Source organism: Microcaecilia unicolor, chromosome 6 (genome assembly GCF_901765095.1).
Source record: "Microcaecilia unicolor chromosome 6, aMicUni1.1, whole genome shotgun sequence".
Classification (NCBI taxonomy): domain Eukaryota; kingdom Metazoa; phylum Chordata; class Amphibia; order Gymnophiona; family Siphonopidae; genus Microcaecilia; species Microcaecilia unicolor.
The window spans coordinates 1840176-1861258 of NC_044036.1; the positions used below are offsets into that span (position 1 = coordinate 1840176).

A 21083-nucleotide genomic window follows, 5' to 3' on the forward strand; every position below is an offset into this window, starting at 1 on the left:
ACATAGTGAAGAGTAATGGGAAGACAAAGTCAAAATATCATTTGGGAATGGAACAGTGGAATATAACAATGGGGAATTGATAGGGCGATAAAACAATAGCAAGAGGGTAGAGTATTAAGTGTGATTAAAATGCGGGGGAAGAGAACTCAGAAGAGAGTGTACTAATGCATTTCTATTTGTGTGTGTGGGCTTCATGTGTTTTGGTCCTTGCAGTATATTTTCTCAAAGAGATGGGTCTTCAATAGTTTGCGGAAGTCGGTAAGTTCGTAGATCGTTTTCAGGTTGCGTGGTAGTGTATTCCAGAATTGCGTGCTCATATAAGAGAAGGTTGATGCGTGAAGTACTTTGTATTTTATGCCTTTGCAGTTAGGGAAGTGGAGATTGAGGAGAGTTCGGGATGATCTTTTGGCATTTCTGGGTGGCAGGTCTATTAGATCAGACATGTATGCAGGGGCTTCACCGTGAATGATTTTGTGGACTAAGGTACATACTTTAAAAGTGATACGCTCCTTGAGTGGGAGCCAATGTAGTTTCTCACGTAAGGGTTTTGCACTTAGGAAGTAGAAATCCACAGAAGACATATGTTAGGTGGTGAGAGTCTGATATGTACGGACAGGGAGAGGGATCTTGGGGTGATAGTATCTGAGGATCTGAAGGTGAAGAAACAGTGTGACAAGGCGGTGGCCATAGCTAGAAGGTTGCTAGGCTGTATAGAAAGAGGTGTGACCAGCAGAAGAAAAGAGGTTTTAATGCCCCTGTATAAGTCTTTGGTGAGGCTCCACCTCGAGTATTGTGTTCAGTTTTGGAGGCCGTATCTTGCTAAGGATGTAAAAAGAATTGAAGCGGTGCAAAGAAAAGCTACAAGAATGGTATGGGATTTGCGTTATAAGACGTATGAGGAGAGACTTGCGGACCTGAACATGTATACCCTGGATGAAAGGAGAAACAGGGGTGATATGATACAGACGTTCAAATATTTGAAAGGTATTAATCCGCAAACGAACCTTTTCCGGAGATGGGAAGGTGGTAGAACTAGAGAACATGAAATGAGATTGAAGGGGGGCAGACTCAAGAAAAATGTCAGGAAGTACTTTTTCATGGAGAGAGTGGTGGATACTTGGAATGCCCTCCCGCAGGAGGTGGTGGAGATGAAAACGGTAACGGAATTTAAAAATGCGTGGGATAAACATATAGGAATCCTGTTCAGAAGGAATGGATCCTCAGAAGCTTAGCGGAGATTAAATGGCAGAGCCGGTAGTGGGAGGCGGGGCTAGTGCTGGGCAGACTTCTACGGTCTGTGCCCTGAAAATAGCAGATACAAATCAAGGTCAGGTATACACAAAGTACAACATATGAGTTTATCTTGTAGGGCAGACTGGATGGACCGTGTAGGTCTTTCTCTGCCGTCATCTACTAAGTTACTATCAGAGGCATAATCGAACGAGAAGGACGCCCATCTTCTGACACAAATTGGGAGATGGGTGTCCTTCTCTCATGGTCGCCCAAATCGGCATAATGGAAAGCCGATTTTGGGCGTCCTCAACTGCTTTCTGTCGCGGGGACGACCAAGGTTCATGGGGGCGTGTCGGCAGTGTACAGAAGGCGGGACAAGGGAATGGTTAAGAGATGGGCGTCATCGGCCAATAATAAAAAAAGAAGGGCGTCCCTGACGAGCATTTGGCCGACTTTACTTGGTCCAATTATTTTCATGACCAAGTATCGAAAAGGTGCCCAAACTGATCAGATGACCACCGGAGGGAATCAGGGATGACGTCCCCGTACTCCCCCAATGGTCACCAACCCCCTCCCACCCTAAAAAAATAAATTAAAAAAAATTTTTTTTTAGCCTCTATGCCAGCCTCAAATGTCATACCCAGCTCCATGACAGCAGTATGCAGGTCACTGGAGCACTTTTTAGTGGGTAGGCAGGCAGACCCAGACCCATCCCCCCTACCTGTTACACTTGTGATGGTAAATGTGAGCCCTCCAAAACCCACCACAAACCCACTGTACCCACATCTAGGTGCTCCCCCTTCACCCCTCAGGGCTATGGTAGTGGTGTACAGTTGTGGGGAGTGGGTTTTTTTTTGGGGGGGGGGGTTGGGGGGGCTCAGCACCCAAGATAAGGGAGCTATGCACTTGGGAGCAATTTCTGAAGTCCACTGCAGTGCCCCCTAGGGTGCCCGGTTGGTGTCCTGGCATGTGAGGGGGATCAGTGCACTACGAATGCTGGCTCCTCCCACGACCAAAGGGCTTGCATTTGGCCGTTTTTGAGATGGGCGTCCTTGGTTTCCATTATCGGCGAAAACCAAGGTTGTCCATCTCCAAGGTCGACCATCTCAACAATTAGGTCGACCATCTCTTAGGTCAACTTAAATGTTGAGATATGGGTGTCCCCGTCCGTATTATCGAAACGAAAGGTGGATGCCCTGCCCCTTCACGGGGGACGCCCTTAAAGATGGGCATCCCCGTTCGAAATGCCCCTCCACGTTACCATGTATATCATAAAAGCTCTTCCTATAACAGCAGTTCTTGCATACTCTGCAACAGTCTACAGAGAAAAAAAATTTCTGTGTGTCTTTTTTTAAGAACTAAAACCCACCTGACGATGACATCATACTCATCAATTTTTGACCCCAGAGATTTGTTTGCAAGAACTCCTCCATTTCCAACAATAATGCACCGTCGGCAACTGAGGCTACAAGGAAACAAAGAAGCATGTTACACCTGTACTCTGGAATGCCTAGACTCATAGCACATAGAGGGCCTGGTTACATAGCAGGTTGACTATATGTGAAATCTAGAAAGGTACCTATTTTATGAAGGCATATTTTATTATATGCCTTTATAGAATAGACTCCCAGATTCAGCCTCGATGGCACAAAACTGCCAATGAACACATTTTCACCTGATCTGAGGCAGGTGCTAATGTGTCCATGCAGTCTATGGAGGTAACATCATAAAATTTATATTTTGCACATATATATATCATTGTTTATTAAAATTTGATATATCACCTGGCTGTACCAGAACATGATGGTTTACAGTGGAAGACCAAGTAAAAGAAAGGAAAGTCCTAATACAATCATACAAGAGAGCTTCATACTTATAAGAATCATATATTACATTCTGCAGATACTGTTGAATCTCCCCTCCTCTTCAGATTGTTTGCCAAAGGCCTAAATGAAAAAAAGAGTCTTTAATACGTTCTTAAACTTTTTCAAATTTCCTTTGGCTCAAATAAAAGTCAGGAGCCTGTTTCACATCATAGGGGCCAATCAAAAAACAAAAAAAGTACTCTCACGTGTGGTCTCCCAACGAGCCTTAGCAGACAATGAGATCACCTGCCTGTGGTTCTGTAGGGACCTTAAAGTCTTAGTAGGTATATAAGGAATTGTTAGAGAGCTCAAATAGGGAAGCACATGTTCAAAATAAGCTTTATGAGCAATAATTGGGATTTTAAATTCAATTCTAAACTGAATGGGCAACCAATGAAATTGCTTGAAAAGGAGAATAACAGCATCATATTTGTGTATATTTTCTAATACCCTTATTGCCACATTCTGCAAAGTTGAATACATTTATTTTATTTTTATTACATTTGTACCCCGCGCTTTCCCACTCATGGCAGGCTCAATGCGGCTTACATATTATATACAGGTTCTTATTTGTACCTGGGGCAATGGAGGGTTAAGTGACTTGCCCAGAGTCACAAGGAGCTGCTTGTGCCTGCAGTGGGAATTGAACCCAGTTCCCCAGGACCAAAGTCCACCACTCTAACCACTAGGCCACTCCTCCACTTCAATTTAATATTGCTGAAAGTAGTTCCTGCATAAACTATGTTATCATAATCAGTATGGGAGATTAGTAGAACATGGATTAGAGTGTGTAAAGCAATTTCCTCTAATAGATATTTCAAGGAGCTTATTGGTGCAAAATTCAAAAACCAAAAACCTTTTATTATAGCAGATGAGATTTGTTTGCCATAAGATAGTCTAATCTATCAGGACACCCAGTGATCAAAAACTATCCAAGATTGTTATTGGTCTACAAAGCAAATGTATACACATATAAAAGGCCTCTTACATATATATAAAAGGCTTGCCCTATCTGTCATCAGCTAACTAGTTTAAAACAGGAGCTCAGTAAAGTAAAGCAGGAATTAGATGCACTTAAAGCAACTTCTAAGACTGCACAACATCATAATGCACTGAATCAAGCCAAATTCACACCACTACCTCAAAGGATAAAACCACCTAAGAATAGATGGTTCACCGTAGGCTCAGGCAGACTTCGTTATGTAACACAGAGGCATCCACCCTCACAAGTGTTGCCCCTACAGAATTCTTTTGCTCCATTACAGCACTGTGATGTTCCTCAAAATAGAACTGAAGCGGAAGAACAAGCAATGGAGGTGAAACAAAAAGATATGAAGGTACCCAAAGACAAAAAACAACCCCAAATCACAAATGTTGAAACACATACCAGAAAATGTAGATGGAAAGCGATGACCACAAATGCTCGCAGACTAAGCAATAAAGTTCATGACCTTCAAGCCCTGATGTTGGAGGCAGACTTAGACATTGTTGCAATCACGGAGACATGGCTAAATGGTTCACATGGCTTATCCATGGCTAAGAATAGATGGTTCACCGTAGGCTCAGGCAGACTTCGTTATGTGACACAGAAGCATCCACCCGCACAAGTGTTGCCACTAAAGAATTCTTTTGCTCCATTACAGCACTGTGATGCTCCTAAAAATAAAACTGAGGCAGAGGAAAAAGCAATAAAGTTGGAACAAAAAGATATGAAGGTACCCAAAGTGAAAAGACACCCCCAAATCACAAATGTTGAAACACATACCAGGAAATATAGATGGAAAGCGATGGCCACAGATGCTCGTAGTCTAAGCAATAAAGTTCATGACCTTCAAGCCCTGATGTTGGAGGCAGACTTAGATGTTGTGGCTCAATGGTTCCCATGAATGGGATGCAAACATACCAGGCTATAATCTATTTAGGAAGGATACAGAGGGTCAAAAAGGTGGAGGAGTAGCTCTGTATGTAAAGAATGATATAATGGCGACTGAAATGACAGGGACCTGGGGAAAGGAAGAAGCGATATGGATCACCTTAAAAAGAGATGATAGAACCTCTGTCCACGTGGGTGTTGTCTACAGGCCCCCGACACAATTAGAGGAACTAGATAAAGATCTGATCGCGGATATTCAAAAATTAGGAAAGAAAAAAGAGGTTCTGTTGATGGGAGATTTCAATCTGCCGGATGTAGATTGGAAGGTTCCGTCTGCAAAATCGGAAAGAAGTAGAGAGATCGTGGATGCTTTCCAAAGTGCTCTGCTCAGACAAATTGTGACGGAACCCACGAGGGAGGGAGCGACACTGGATCTGGTGCTCACAAATGGGGATAGTGTGTCAAATGTCCGAGTGGGTGCACACCTGGGAAGCAGTGACCATCAAACGGTTTGGTTTGATATGACGGCTGAAGTGGAGGGCGGCCACTCTAAGCTCAAAGTCCTGGATTTCAAGTGTGCTGACTTTAGTAAAATGGGGGAATACCTGAGGAAGGAGCTGATGGGCTGGGAGGACGTACAAGAAGTGGAAGGACAGTGGTCCAGGCTGAAAGAAGTAATATATAGGGCCACAGACCTTTATGTAAGGAGAGTAAATAAAAGCAAGAGAAAAAGGAAACCGATATGGTTCTCCAAGCAAGTGGCTGAGAAAATAAAGGCTAAAGAGTTAGCGTTCCAGAAATATAGAAAATCTCAAGAACAGGAACATGGGGAGGAATACCGGATGAAACTGAAAGAAGCCAAGAGAGAGGTACGTCTGGCAAAGGCGCAAGAACAAATGGCTAGAAATGTAAGGAGGGGAGACAAAAGTTTCTTCAGGTATATTAGTGAAAGGAGAATGACTAAAAAGGGAATTGTGAGACTAAAAGATACAGCGAAACGCTATGTAGATAATGATGCAGAAAAAGCCAATTTGCTAAATAGATAATTTTGTTCTGTTTTCACTGAAGAAAATCCTGGAGAAGGACCACGAAGCAAAAGTACACTTGAGAATGGAGTGGATAGAGCACCGTTCACGGAAGAGAGTGTGTATCAACAACTTGGAAAGCTAAAGGTGGACAAAGCCATGGGACCGGACGGGATCCACCCCAGAATATTGAGGGAGCTCAGAGAGGTTCTGGCGGGTCCTCTTAAAGATTTGTTTATTTTTATTTATTTTTATAATTTCAATAATACAAAAAAACAATCATTTGTAAGGGAATACAGAGGAATTATATAAAAGGAAAATTACATTAAAGATCTAATGAAACATTTATATTTACTCTTCCTCAGACCACTATATGGGGGGGAGGGAGTGGTTTTATAAGTACAATTCAAGGAGTAGGTAACACAAAAGCAAATTATATATCATCTAAGGCTAATCCTGACCTTCATCCCTATCTAATATTGCTGAGGGTTGTTCATATCATTCAGCTAGAAGGTCTTTTAGAGTCCAGAAACATCTTTAATTGAAGTGGTTCAAAGAAAACATTTTTTATTCCAGATAGGCGAATCAGACATTTGCAGGGATAGGCCAACATAAATGTTGCACCCAATCCCTTAACATCATTTCTCAAAAGCAAAAACTGTTTCCTCCTTTGTTGTGTAATCTTTGCTACATCTGGAAACATCCAGACTTTCTGGCCACAGAATATTTTCGAGAAGTATTTAAAATAAAGTTTCATTAACAAATTTATATCTTGTTCAAAAACTAAGGTCACAATTAAAGTTCCTCTTGTTGTGATATCTCTCATAGAATCTTCCAAAATTGCAGTTAAATTCTGAGTATCAATATCCAAAGCAACCTTCGCTGATTCAGAGACATCTCTATTTTTTTTGAAGAAGGATTCAATATTTCTAGAAAATACTTCTTAAGAAAATCACGAGGTGTCATAGTTGGTAACATAGGAAAATTCAGCAATCACAAAGTTAATCGTCGATTATAATTTTCTAATTGCTCTAACTTTTGAGCCGATATTATTTTGTCTTTAACCAGAGTGTCCATTACACTTTTGACGGAGTTAACATCTGCTTCCAATTGCCCAATCTGTTTAGTATGTTCTTGCTTTATATTATCTAAGGAATCTGACATAACCGTCAGTTTACTCACAACTGTAGACATTTGCTTAGTAGAATTTGCCACCTCAACCGTTAGCCTCTGGACGGCTTGCCAAATAGCTTCCATCGACGCCTCCTTGAGCATTTCCTGCTCCTTGATGTTTCCAACTGCCCCTCCAGAAGGGGAACCGCCAAGCGGGCTCAGACTCGACACTTCGGACGCTGACTGGTCTGCTTCCTCCAATCTGGAAGCGGCTGGGTAAGGGGCGGTCTCAGCATAGGCGGCGAAAGAGTGGTATTCAGCCCCTGATTCGGCGCCGCTCCCTCGACGTCGCTCAATGCAGGGCACGCCGATCCTTGTTCGGGAGGTAAGCTCCTCACAAATCGATCGAGTGTTAGCTGGGCAGGAGACGATGTTAGGGGAAGCGGCGGTTGCCCCCTTATTGTCCCCTTTCTCTTCGTATGTGGCATATCAATTTTGGAGGAAAAATAAGAAAAATCAGCAAATACCCGCTAACCCAGAGATCGCTGTAGGTCTAGCTAGGACGCCATCTTGCCACCAATGTGGGATGTAAAGAACAAACCTTAGAGAAACTTCAGACCGCTCAAAAACACAGCAGCTAGGCTTATATTTGGTAAAACGCGATTTGAAAGCGCAAAACCCCTCCGTGAAAAACTACACTGGCTCCCAATCAAAGAACACATCACCTTCAAAATCTGCACCCTGGTTCACAAAATCATCTACGGAGAAGCCCCGAGTTACATCACAGACTTGATCGACTTACCAATTAGAAATATATCCGAATCAACATGATCTTATCTAAATCTGCACTACCCAAGCTGCAAAGGACTTAAAAACAAAACAACTTACGCATCTAGCTTTTCCTACATAAGCACACAACTGTGGAACGCATTACCAAAAGCACTGAAAACGACGTACGACCACCTAAACTTCCGGAAGTCACTAAAAAAACAACCTGTTTAAAAAGGCATACCTTACCAATCCAACTTAAATGCCTAATCTCAGCAACAGAACCAAACTAAAGCACGTAATGGACATAACACAACTCTTCCGTTCTCCGATTTCCTAATGTGGCTGTGCCACATGAACTTGATCTTACCACAATATCACCCTGTATTTGTTCACACCGGAGCCTGCAAAGGTCTCTCCGGTACTATGTAAGCCACACTGAGCCTACAAATAGGTGGGAAAATGTGGGATACAAATGTAACAAATAAATAAAAAAAATAAAATGAGGATTTAAAGGCCGTTTATATTGGTTAAACGAACTTGTTGACAAGGGTTACTCACGTGTCCATCCCTGAGTGCTGTCACATGACTCCCCCTCCCCCCAAATTCATTTTTATGCATGTTTTTGTATTTTTACTTATTTTATGAATGTTTTTTTGAATAATTTTGTATCCCTTCTGTCCAGTCAGTTTTTTGCTAATAGACTGACTGAAAATAAGTGTAAAAGAGTTATACTAATTTTTCATCAGCACAGACCTTGTTTGAATTTGTGCAATTATGGGGTTTCCTGAAACAGCAGATGTGAAATGTGGTCTGTGTCGAGACCCCAGAAGATGTTAATTTGTTTATGGAGATGCTTATTGTTGGATTCATGAACTACACTCCTACTCTAGCTGAGATAACATTTAACCATTTCTCTGACCTCATGCGCAAATTCCTTTAAATCAATCACCTTACTTTCTAACTCTTCCTACTTTCTTACCTTCTATATGTTACATCTTTGATTTACCCTTCACTATCACCTATAATGTTCTATTACGTATTGTTGACATTGTAAATAGTATACCATGCCATACTTTGTATTGTTTTTGAATATTTTTACTGCTGTAATTGTCTATTGCTCATGCTTGATCTATTCTTATTACTGTACACCGCCTTGAGTGAATTCCTTCAAAAAGGCGGTAAATAAATCCTAATAAATAAATAAATACACAATAAGAATGACAGTATTTATTTATTGCATTTGTATCCCACATTTTCCCACCTTTTTGCGGGTTCAGTGTGGCTTACAATATGATATAAATGATGGAAATACAATTTGTTACAACTTGGTTATGGATTACATTGTGTAGATTTAAGCGAGACAGTCAAGTAACGTTAAGGAATATAACAATGGAACACAGACATTGAAACATTGGAAGGGGACAATGGGAGGCTTAAAGGGCAATATTAAGGCATGAAGACATATGGTATACATACTTCTCTGAGTGGAGGTATGAGTGGTGTGAGATTACGGGGAGAGGATTGTAGAATTGGATGTGTGATGCATTAGTGAACAGTGAGTATGGACTTTATGTGTTTTGGCTCTTTCCGTATGTTTTTTCAAAAAGATGGGTCTTCAATACTTTGCGGAAGGAAGTTTGTTTGTAGATTGTTCTTAAGTTGCGCGGCAGTGTATTCCAAAACTGCGTGCTTATGTGAGAGAAGGTTGACGCGTGTAGCGTCTTGTATTTCAGGCCCTTGCATTTGGGGAAGTGAAGGTCGAGGAAAGTTCGAGATGATCTTTTGGCGTTCCTGGGTGGTAAGTCTATTAACTCAGACATGTAAGCTGGGGCTTCGCCGTGAATGATTTTGTGGACTAATGTGCATACTTTGAAAGTGACGCGTTCCTTGAGTGGTAGCCAGTGTAGTTTCTCTCTTAATGGCTTTGCACTTTCATATTTTGGTTTTCCGAAGATGAGTCTGGCTGCTGTATTCTGGGCCGTTTGAAGTTTCCTCAGTATTTGTTCTTTGCAACCTGCGTATAGTGAGTTGCAGTAATCCAGATGGCTGATTACGAGGGATTGCACTAGGTTGCGGAAGACGGATCTTGGGAAGAATGGTCTTATCCTTTTCAATTTCCACATGCAGTAGAACATCTTTTTAGTTATGTTGTTTGCATGAATTTCGAGTGTTAGGTAGCGGTCGATAGTGACTCCTAGGATTTTTAGCGTTTCTGAGATTGGAAGGTTTAGGTTTGGTGTGTTTATAGCGGTAAATTCCTTTGTGTTGTATTGTGAGGTGAGTATCAGGCATTGAGTTTTTTCTGCATTTAATTTCAGACGAAATGCATCTGCCCATGTGTTCATGATGTGTAGGCTTTGATTGATTTCATTGAGGATTTCGTTGATGTCTTGTTTGAAAGGGATGTATATTGTAACATCATCAGCGTATATGTATGGGTTGAGGTTATGGATTGATAGGAGTTTAGCCAGGGGGATCATCATTAGGTTGAAAATGGTTGGTGAGAGGGGTGATCCTTGTGGTACTCCGCATTCAGGTGTCCATGCCTTAGACGTGGTTGAATTTGATGTGACTTGATATGAACGTAGGGTTAGGAACCCCTTGAACCAGTTCAGGACATTTCCTCCAATTCCAAAGTATTCAAGTATGTGTAGCAGGATTCCGTGGTCAACCATATCGAAGGCACTTGACATGTCAAATTGTAGAAGGAGAATATTGTTGCCAGTTGCAATTATTTGTTTAAATTTAGTCATAAGGGTGACTAATATTGTTTCTGTGCTATGATTCGATCGGAATCCTGATTGGGCATCATGCAGTATTGAGTGTTTGTACAGATAGTTTGTGAGTTGTTTAGTTACCATTCCTTCGGTTATTTTGGTTATGAGTGGTATGGATGCTACTGGCCTGTAGTTGGTTATTTCGCTCGTGCTTTTCTTTGTATCTTTAGGAATAGGGGTGAGTAAGATTTTTCCTTTTTCTTTTGGGAAGAGTCCGTTTTGTAGCATGAAGTTTACATGGTTCATTAGGTCTATTATGAATTGTTGAGGAGCATGATTTCATGAGGTTATTTGGGCATATGTCTAGTTTGCAATGGGATTTGGCATATCTTTTGAGAGTTTCAGAGATGAGGTCTTCTGATAGTATTTCGAATTCGGTCCAGGTTCTGTCTGCTGGGTATGTTCCTTCTTCTGGATCCGGACAATCTAAAAGTGTGGCATACTCAATAGGGCTGGCGGGTATTTTGAGTCGTAGTTGTATTATTTTCTCTTTGAAGTATTTCGCAAGGTTGGCAACGTCTGGTATATCTTTGTCGTTGTTTGTAACTGGTGTGGTGTCTAGCAGTTTGTTCACAAGGTTGAAGAGTTTATGTGTGTCTTTGTAGTTTGGTCCTATTATTGTTTTGTAATGTAGTCTTTTGGTCTGTTTTATGGTGTATTTGTATTTTCTCCGAAGTAATTTCCAGGCGTTTAGTGTTTGTTCGTCTCTCTTTTTGTTCCATTCTCGTTCTAGTTTCCTGACTTGTGTTTTAAGTTTTTTCAGCTCTTCGGTGAACCATGGATTTGCTTTTTTCCTGTGTGATGTTCTGGTTTGGATTGGGGCGATTTTGTCTAATGTTGTTGTACATATATCGTCCCATTCTTGGAGGAATTGGGTGGTGTCAGCGTTTGTTGACCATTCGTTCTGGTAGATCTGTTGCCAGAATATTGTGGGGTCTATTTTTCCTCTTGTTGTGTATGTTGTTCGCTCATGTTTATTGATTGTATTTATGTGTGTTTTTCGCCAGCAGAGAGAGACATTTGCTTTATAGTGGTCTGACCATAATGGTATTATGAGTGCTGAACACATATATCAATTCAGAGTGCAATGATTAAAATACAATATGGAGACATAAAAGATCAATTCAAAAAAGATCTTCAGACATTACAAAATATAGCTGTCAGGATACTTTATTGAGCCTCACATAGGGACTATGTCACCCCTCTGCTTAAATCTTTGTATTGGCTGCCAATTCCATTCCAGATCCAGTTTAAACAATTTATTCTCACATTTAAAGTTCTTCATGATGGTAAATTCGATTATCTTGACTCCCACACCATCCCCTACACTCCAGCTCAATGTCTACACTCTTTAAATGATCACTGACTTGTTCTCCCCACTCACTTCCCAAGCCAGATGGGAGAAAACTAGGAATACTGCTTTCTTCTTTCTTGCCCCTTCCTTTTGGAACTCTTTGCCTCTCTCTCTCAGAGCGGAGTCTTCTTACTCATTGTTTCATACAACCCTTTAGACCTGTCTTTTTAATTTGCCATTCCTAACTTGATATTAGAAATACATGACGGGATGGTTAAATGACACAGCAGCTTTTTTTTCCTCTCCCTTACTCCTTCCTATCCATCCCTGTTTGTTCCCCATTTTTAATTCTCCCCTTGGTAGCTCCTATCCTCCCCCCATCTTGAGTCACTGAGGGCCCCTTTTACTAAGCAGCATAGGCACCTACGCATGCCCAACGCGTGCCAAATTAGAGTTAAAGCCCGGTTACTGCGTGGCCTTTGCGGTAATTTCAATTTTGGTGTGCGTCTACTATGCACGTCTGAAAAATATTTTTTATTTTCTGGCGCGAGTAGTGGACGTGCGCCAAGTGGCATCTGATGCACACAGGTCATTACCGCCCAAATTCTTTACTGCTAGATCTATGGCTGGCGGTAAGGTCTCAGACTTAAAATGGACGCGTGGCAATTTTGATTTTGCTGCACATCCATATTCGGCAAAAAAAAAAAGAGGCTTTTGCAGGCGTGCTGAAAAATTGATCTGCGTGCGCTCAAAACCCGCACCTACACTACTGCAAGCCATTTTTCAGCGCGCCTTTGTAAAAGACCCCTGAATGATTGACATATGGATGTGGACCTTAGTGCAGTGAACTTTGATCCTGGGGAACTGAGTTTGATTCCCACTGCAGCTCCTTGTGACTCTGGGCAAGTCACTTAACCCTCCATTGCCCCTGGTAGAAAAAATAAGTACCTGAATATATGTAAACCGCTTTGAATGTAGTTGCAAAAACCTCAGAAAGGCAGTATATCAAGTCCCATTTCCCTTTCCTGTCATTATGATTTGGAGTTCTTTTCATTTTCTTGTTTTTATTGTTACCTTTGTAAACTGCTCTGATTTGTGCTCAATATGAGCAGTATGGCAAATGTTTAATAAATAATAAACGTTTTAGATCTGTGATTGTTCCATTTGCTTGTGTGTACATTATATTCAATTAAAATACTGTTAATTGTTTTTCCATGTGAGATATTAGTTAGGCATTTAATAACATGGACATTCCTATGCTGTCACAATGACTTCCATGTCCCTTGTTTTGCCCATTTCAGTTTGTAAAATGGATGTTCCTGCTGGATGTCACCAGCACACGAACATCTATTTCTTGTGTATTTTAGAGCAAGATATACACCAGCAGATAACATTAGAAGAAATTAGGACATAACCTAAGAATTACAATGTATTACATTAAGTACAATTTGAAAGTCTGAATTACTCTAAGAGAAACTTCTAAAAAGATAAGTATTCAAACCTTTCCTAAATTGTCTATAATCCTTTATTGTCCTAATGGAAAAAGGCAGAGAATTACAGATAAATGGAGCTTGATAAAATAAAGTATTTAGGCAATGGTTGTCCTCTCTAACATTCTTCACATTTGGAAAAAGTGAAATAAAAACTGGTTTAGAAGAGAATAAGCATTTTTGCACAATGGAAAACTGATAAAAGGCAACATGTAAAGGGGTGCAAGACCATACAATATTTTATAAATAGTTATACAACTGAGTTTGGGCTATAATAGGTAGACAGTGTATTTTAATAAAAAAGAAACAAATTCTCAAATTTTGGAATTGCATATATCTGCCAAACAGCAGTATTTTGAACTGTTTGAATCCTTTCAAAAAGTGATTTTGAACAGCCCATGTAGATAATATTACAGTAATCAATCTTAGAAAGTATGAGAACCTGAACTAACAAACAGAAAACAGACTTAGTAACATAGTAAATGACGGCAGATAAAGACCTGTACAGGCCATTCAATCTGCCCAACAAGATAAACTCATTTTACATGGTATGTGATACTTTATATGTATACCCAAGTTTGATTTGTCCCTGCCTTTCTCAGGGCACAGACCGTAGAAGTCTGCCCAGCACTGTTCTTGTACTAAGTTCTGAAGCTAACGTCGAAACCCATTAAAATTTACACTCCAGCCCATCCATATTTATTTAGTCATGACAGTTCAAAGAATTTCCTGGTAACTCTCAATTTCTTGAGTATCAGGAAAGGACTTTTTATAAGACGATTAGCCTGATCTTTCATAGTAAGTAAGCTGTCTACCATACCCCCAAGACACATGCTGAAAACTCAAGTCTTTAATCTTTTAGGAAACAAAGCCCCCACTATGGATGGGAACTGGTTTAAATCTGCTAAAAAAAATCAGTACCATCAGCTGAAAAAGTAAATAAAACTGATATTGTCAAATAGAGATAACTGTGAGCTTTAATCTTTTTGAGTTCTGTGTCCAAAGACTGCATCATGAGGTTAAATAATGTGGGAGACAATGGAGAGCTTTGGGGAGCTTCTTAATTAGCACTCCAAGAGTTGGAAAACGTTTCTTTCCTTTTTATTGTCGAAAATCCCCTAAACCATTCAAGAATGGGACCTGTAATCCCAATATTACTCAAATTCTGAATCATCTCATAATCAACCAAGTTAAGCGCATTGGAAAGATCAAACTGGACAACAGCAGCTTGTCGACCTTGACTAACAATTGATTTAGTTGACGCAATAAATGAACTAACTACAGTTTCAGTGCTATAACCTTTCCTGAACTCGGACTGAATAGGATGTAAAATGTCAAATTTATCTAGACAGTTATCCAGTTGAGTTGTTACCAAGCCTTCCACGATTTTGATCAATAAAGGAATGGAGGCCACTGGATTTGTGAAGTAATTTTATTGTTTGTTTGGGGTTTTTTTTAATAATAGGAGTTAGTATAATATGACCACCTAAATATGGAAAGTTACCTAGCTTAGTTCATAGTTCAACTAGTTAATACTTCCACAAACAAAATTGGACTTCCTTTCATTAACAAAAGCAATTATCCAAACAACATTGTGAATTTGCATATTTCTTCAATAATTTAAAAACAGTGTCTGGTGAAATTTTGTCAAATTTAAACCAAATTCAATCCGCTGGTACTGATATATAAGAATAATCTACTGTTACAGATGTAATTTGGTTGCCATTAACCTGGTTTCTAAGAGTTTCAACTTTTTTTCTAAAGTGACAGGCTAGTACTTCAGCTTCAGAAAAGGTAATTCCATTTTCTGAGACTAAATCATTGACCTCTGTTAACTGATTAAACAGGGAAAATATTATTTTACTTTCCTTAGTGGCACAAGTCGCATCCTGGAATACTATCTTGCACACTACTCCAGATTATGTGGTTTCTCTCCGTCCAGTTCCTTTGTGCTGAAATCAATTTTGTCCTTGGTTGAATCATGACTTTTGCTTCATAAAGCAACAATTATATCAACTAGGAATAATAACAGCACAAATCTTGCTCTTTTCCTCACCAGTTGCAGTTTAAAGAATTATCTGTTGCTTATAAGAAAAGTATTTCACAAGCAAAGCATGAATACTTTTCTACTATTATCCAAAGAAATCCTAATCATTTTTCCCTGTGTATACCACTTTGCATTTATACACATTAAATTTCATCTGGTATTTGGATATCCAGTTCCACAGTTTAATAAGGTCACTATGTAATTCCTGAGTTTTTCTTTACTCAGCGTGTAGATGGACTCTGGAACTCGTTGCTGGAGAATGTGGTGACAGCGGCTGGCCTTACGGAGTTTAAGGGGGGGGGGGGGGTTGGACAGATTCCTGAAGGAAAAGTCCATTGAACATTATAATTTTTTTTTTTTTTTTGGGGGGGTGGGGAGGGGGGGGGGCGTTGCCAGGTTCTTGAAGCCTGGATTCGCCGCTGTCAGAGACAGGATGCTGGGTTTGATGGACCCTTGGTCTTTTCCCAGTATGGCGGTGCTTATGTGCCTGTTCATGTTTTAACTAATTTGAATAAATTGATGTCATCTGCAAATAGGAAGGGCAACTTTTATATGACCAGTAGAGCCTGCAGCGTAAGCTCATTTTCCTCATGGGCATTTTTTGTGAAAATGAGGGCCAACACACACAATAATCGAGCAGTACTTGATCACACCTGAATCACTCTTTAAAAAATAGGTGTTATATTGGTCAGGCAGAATCTGGTAACTTATCTGTACAGTGCTGGTAATCAGGTAATGTATGCAATATCTGACAACTTACCTGTCTAGTGCTGCAGTTAGGCGGTATTCTTTAGTTGCTGATAGAATCGCTTTGATAAGGTTATCTGGAGAGAGAGAGACAGACAGAATGAGAAAGGACAACCAGAAAGACAAGAATTCATCATCAATGGGAGTCTCTTCATCCCTTCCCAAGTGAATTTTTCTCAGGGTGTTCTGGTGGCTTTCCAGGCTACTGTTAAGAAATTGTTTACTTACACTTAGCCAATGGATAGGTCACATGACATTATCATGTCATGTCTTGACATGGTACATTCCAGAACTCTCACAGAATTTTCCTGCACATCCTGCAGCCCCTCAGTTTATCAGTGTATCATCACAAGTAAATTACTTTCATTTTTTCAGTTGACAAATATAAGCACCTTAATTACAGACCAGACTCCCTAACTAACTGTTCAAATAAAAAGGGGAACAACAATAATCACCAAGAACTGGGAAAAAGAAACTATTATTTTATCTTAATACTTTCAGACCCCAACATGAAAACAGAGGACAACTGAAGGCAATACAAAGGGTTGTAAAGAGAGGGAGTTGATCTCTAGTGAAGATAACATCGTGTAGGTCAAAAAATGAATCATTTAAGTCCATGCATTCAAAAAACCCCCTTAATAGTAAAAAATCTAAACAAAAAAAAACCACACACACACTTGAAGAATGGGGAGCCTTTTCTAAAATATATATCTAGTACATCCAAAGCAGCACATACATTTGGTGGCACAAAAACAACAGAACTTCCATTTGAGAAAATAATGCATTCAAAAGAACATGACTAGGGGTTCTGCATGGATAGATGGCACTCCATGTATGTGTAAGTGTTAACGTTGCTACTTATACATGTAAAGTATGCTGTGAGGGTAAAAGCTCACACTGACCAGAAGGGGTCAGTGTAGGACACAGACATATAAATAATGGCACAAAATCAAGGGTAAACACACCTGATGGCAAAGTCCCAAAGTTCAGAATTTCTCTTTATTATTAACTGATAAGGCATAAGGACCACACATAACAAATTGAAAAGTGTTTATTTACAAGGATAAAGGATAAAACAAAAGTGTAAAGAAAGAGATGATTAGAATTTAAAAGTTCCTGAAACAAATATGTAAAATGATAAAATTTACAGAAGTCAGACAGAATCCCAGCACACACACACTCTACGGCAAACAATAAGCTTGCCCAGACTCACCACCCTTCAGTCGCTGCCCTCTGTCATGTAGGCTATCTTTTCTACCATACAACTTGCCCGATGCCCATGGCAGTAATGTTGGGCTAACATTTTTCCCTTCTTGTAGGTTCCAACTCGCTTATTCTTCTTCTGAAATCCACTCCATCTGCTTATTTATTCCACTGTTTCTCTGGGTAGCTGTCATTTATGGAACCCCTGGATAAGTCCGCCTTTTCCATCACACTGACTTTAATTCCTAGTTTTCCTTCTTTCTCAAACCATCAGCCTTTTCCCTCACTCTTGGGGACTTTAACATTTATGCTAATGACTCCTCTGGCTCTTATGCCACTGTGTTTCATCTTTAACCTCCTTATTCAATTCTCCAGCTATGCTCCACTATTCCTACACACCAGTATGGCCACTACCTTGATCTTGTCATCTTCTCCAACTGCTCACCCTCAAATCTTTCCAATTTAAGTACATAAGTATTGCCACACGGTCTATCAAGCCCAGCATCCTGTTTCTAACAGTGGCCAATCCAGGTCACAAGTACCTGGCAAGATCCCAAAAAAGTGCAATACATTTTATGCTACTTATCCCAGAAATAAGCAGAGGATTTTTCCCATATCTCCTATCAGCCATCTCTTCTCCAAGCTGAAGAGCCCTAACTGCTCTTTCCTCATAGGGAAGTTATCCCATCCCCTTTATCATTTTTGTCACCCTTCTCTGTACCTTTTCTAAATAAGAACATAAAAGTAGCCGTACTGGGTCAGACCAATGGTCCACCTAGCCCAGTATTCTGTTTTCCAAACAGTGGCCAAGCCAGGTCACAAGTACCTGGCAGAAACCCAAATTCTGGCAACACTACTACAAATCCCAGGGTAAGCAGTTGCTTCCCATGTCTGTCTCAATAGCAGACTATCGACTTTTCCTCCAGGAATTTGTCTAAACCTTTTTTAAACCCAGATACGCTAACTGCTGTTACCAAATCCTCCGGCAAAGAGTTCCAGAGCTTAACTATTCGTTGAGTGAAAAAAATATTTCCTCCTATTTGTTTTAAAAGTATTTCTATGTAGCTTCCTTGAGTATCCCCTAGCCTTTGTACTTTTGGAACAAGTAAAAAATCGATTTACTTCTACTCGATCGACACTACTCAGGATTTTATAGACCTCAATCATATCTCCCCCTCATCCGTCTCTTTTCCAAGCTGAAGAGACCTGAACTCTTTAGCCTTTCCTCATACAAGAGGAGTTCCATCCACTTTATCATTTTGGTCGCTCTTCTTTAAACTTTTTCTAATTCCTCTATATGTTTTTTGAGATACGGCAACCAGAACAGAACGCAATATTCAAGGTGCGGACGCACCATGAAGCAATACAAAGGCATTATAGTATTTTTAGTCTTATTCACCATCCCTTTCCTAATAATTCCTAGCATCCTGTTTGTTTTTTGGTCGCCGCTTCACACTGAGCAGAAGATTTCTGTGTATTATCTACAACACCCAGATCTTTTTCTTGATCGCTGACCCCCAAGGTGGACCCTAGCATCAGGTAATTATAATTCAATTATTTCCAATGTGCATCACCTTGCATTTGTCCACATTAAATTTCATCTGCCATTTGGATGCCTAGTCTTCCACAATTCCTCTATATCTTTTTTGAGATGTGGTGACCAGAATTGCACACAGTATTCAAGGTGTGGTCACACCATGGATCAAAACAAAGGTATTATAACATTCTTATTTTTGTTTTCCATTCCTTTCCTAATAATGCAAGATCAGCAGTTAATAAAACTGAAATCCTTACAGACTGGATTAGGTCAGACAATCTTGACCTCTTATTCATCATAGAAACTTGGGTCCATGACCCAAATGATCCTATCATTCTCGATCTATGCCCCCCTGGCTATAAAATCTCACACTGGGCCAGAAAAGAAAAAAAGAGGTGGAGGCATTGCGCTCATCTACAAATCAAGCTTCTCCGATGAGAACATTTCTGAAACCATTACACCACAACTTGAAATTGCGTTAATCAAACTTCATAGTCCTGCATTATTTGATCAACTAACTTGTATCCTATTTTACAGACCTCCCATTAACTGGAACAACAACCAATCCACCTTCATGGACTTTATATCAAACACCTGCATCAATAATTCCAATGTACTACTAATTGGAGACCTAAACATACATTTAGAAGACTCCAACTCCGCCTGCAACCGTGAATGTAAAGACCTCCTCCACCTCCTCCTACCCATTGCAAAGGCCACTCGCTCGACATCATCTCTTACAAATTCTGTACGGACCAAAACATCTACATATCCAATATCAACTGGTCTGCCACCCCCTGGTTGGATTACCTTAAATCGACACTACTCTTACACTGGCGAAAAAATGGCCAGCCTAAAACACAAGACCTTGCAAAAATCATCACTAGAGGACGGATCAACAAGGAAAGGTTCTGGGAACAAATTTACAATAACTGGTCTACCCAACCAGACTCAAATCACTTCCTAACAGAATGGGACAACAGATGCAAACTTATACTGCACGAAATAGCCCCACTACGCACTAAAACTGTACGTAGGCGCAACCCATCACCATAGTTTAACGACCTACTGAAAACCTGAAACCACAAACCAGGAAACTAGAAAAAACATGGAGTAAATCAAAAAACAACCTTACCTACAATGCATGGAAGCAGTCACACAGAAATTACAAAAATGCCATTAAACGAGCTAAAAGATCCTACTACACACAAACAATTACAACCAGCGGCACAGACATGAAAAAACAATACCAACTCATAAAAAATCTACTCAACACCAACCCAGTCACATCATCACCATCAAACTACCCATCTGCAAACCAACTAGCCAAATACTTCAATGATAAAATTACCAATATTTGCAGCACAATACCCCAAGATTATGCAAATATCGATACCTTTCTTGACGAATTGGACCCATACATAGATGAAATCCCAGCTGACTGCTCATGGACAAATTTCACCTGCCTCACCACTAAAGAAATTTCTACGGCAATCACCAAGCTCTCCAAATCTCACTGCCATCTCAACCCATGTCCAAACTACCTAATGAAAGATGCCCCAGAACGCTTCATCACAGATCTTACCTCCCACCTAAACTTCCTGCTACAACAAGGTTCATTCTCTACAGAACATGGCAATATACTACTTACACCAATACCTAAAAACCCCAAGAAACCAGCGAGTGATGTCACCAACTATCGTCCAGTCGCATCCATCCCTTTGCTAATTAAATTATTGGAAAACAGGGTGACTTCCCAACTAAACGACTTTATACAAAAATCCTCCATTCTACATGAATCGCAATCGGATTTCCGTTCAGCCCACAGTACAGACACCGTCCTACTCACCCTAATATCCAAATTCAAACAGGAAATTTCACTTGGAAACAACATCCTCCTCTTACAATTCGATTTATTCAGTGCATTCGATATGGTAAATCACAATATCCTAACCAAACTACTGGATAAAGTTGGAATCGGCGGAAACATCTTAAATTGGATAAAAGGCTTCATCACCTCAAGATCTTACCAAAAGGCTTATTTTCGAAAGAGAAAGACGCCCATATTTCGACCCAAATCGGGAGATGGGCGCCTTTCTCTCATGGGC

At 40.2% G+C, this 21083-nt stretch overlaps 1 protein-coding gene across 6 annotated transcripts in view; it reads right to left on the minus strand.

Annotated features, from left to right (window-relative positions):
* ST3GAL3 (ST3 beta-galactoside alpha-2,3-sialyltransferase 3) overlaps positions 1-21083 on the minus strand; it is a 389817-nt gene that overhangs the window by 228399 nt on the left and 140335 nt on the right. For all 6 annotated transcript variants that reach the window (XR_003942436.1, XM_030205792.1, XM_030205795.1 and 3 more), the window contains 2 exons: positions 16249-16312; positions 2603-2698 (listed from right to left, as the gene is read on the minus strand). Coding sequence is in view for 5 of the 6 variants with exons in the window: in XM_030205792.1 (XP_030061652.1) it covers positions 2603-2698; positions 16249-16312 (160 nt within the window). In the remaining variant the exon portion in view is untranslated. The remainder of the gene's footprint in view (positions 1-2602; positions 2699-16248; positions 16313-21083) is intronic.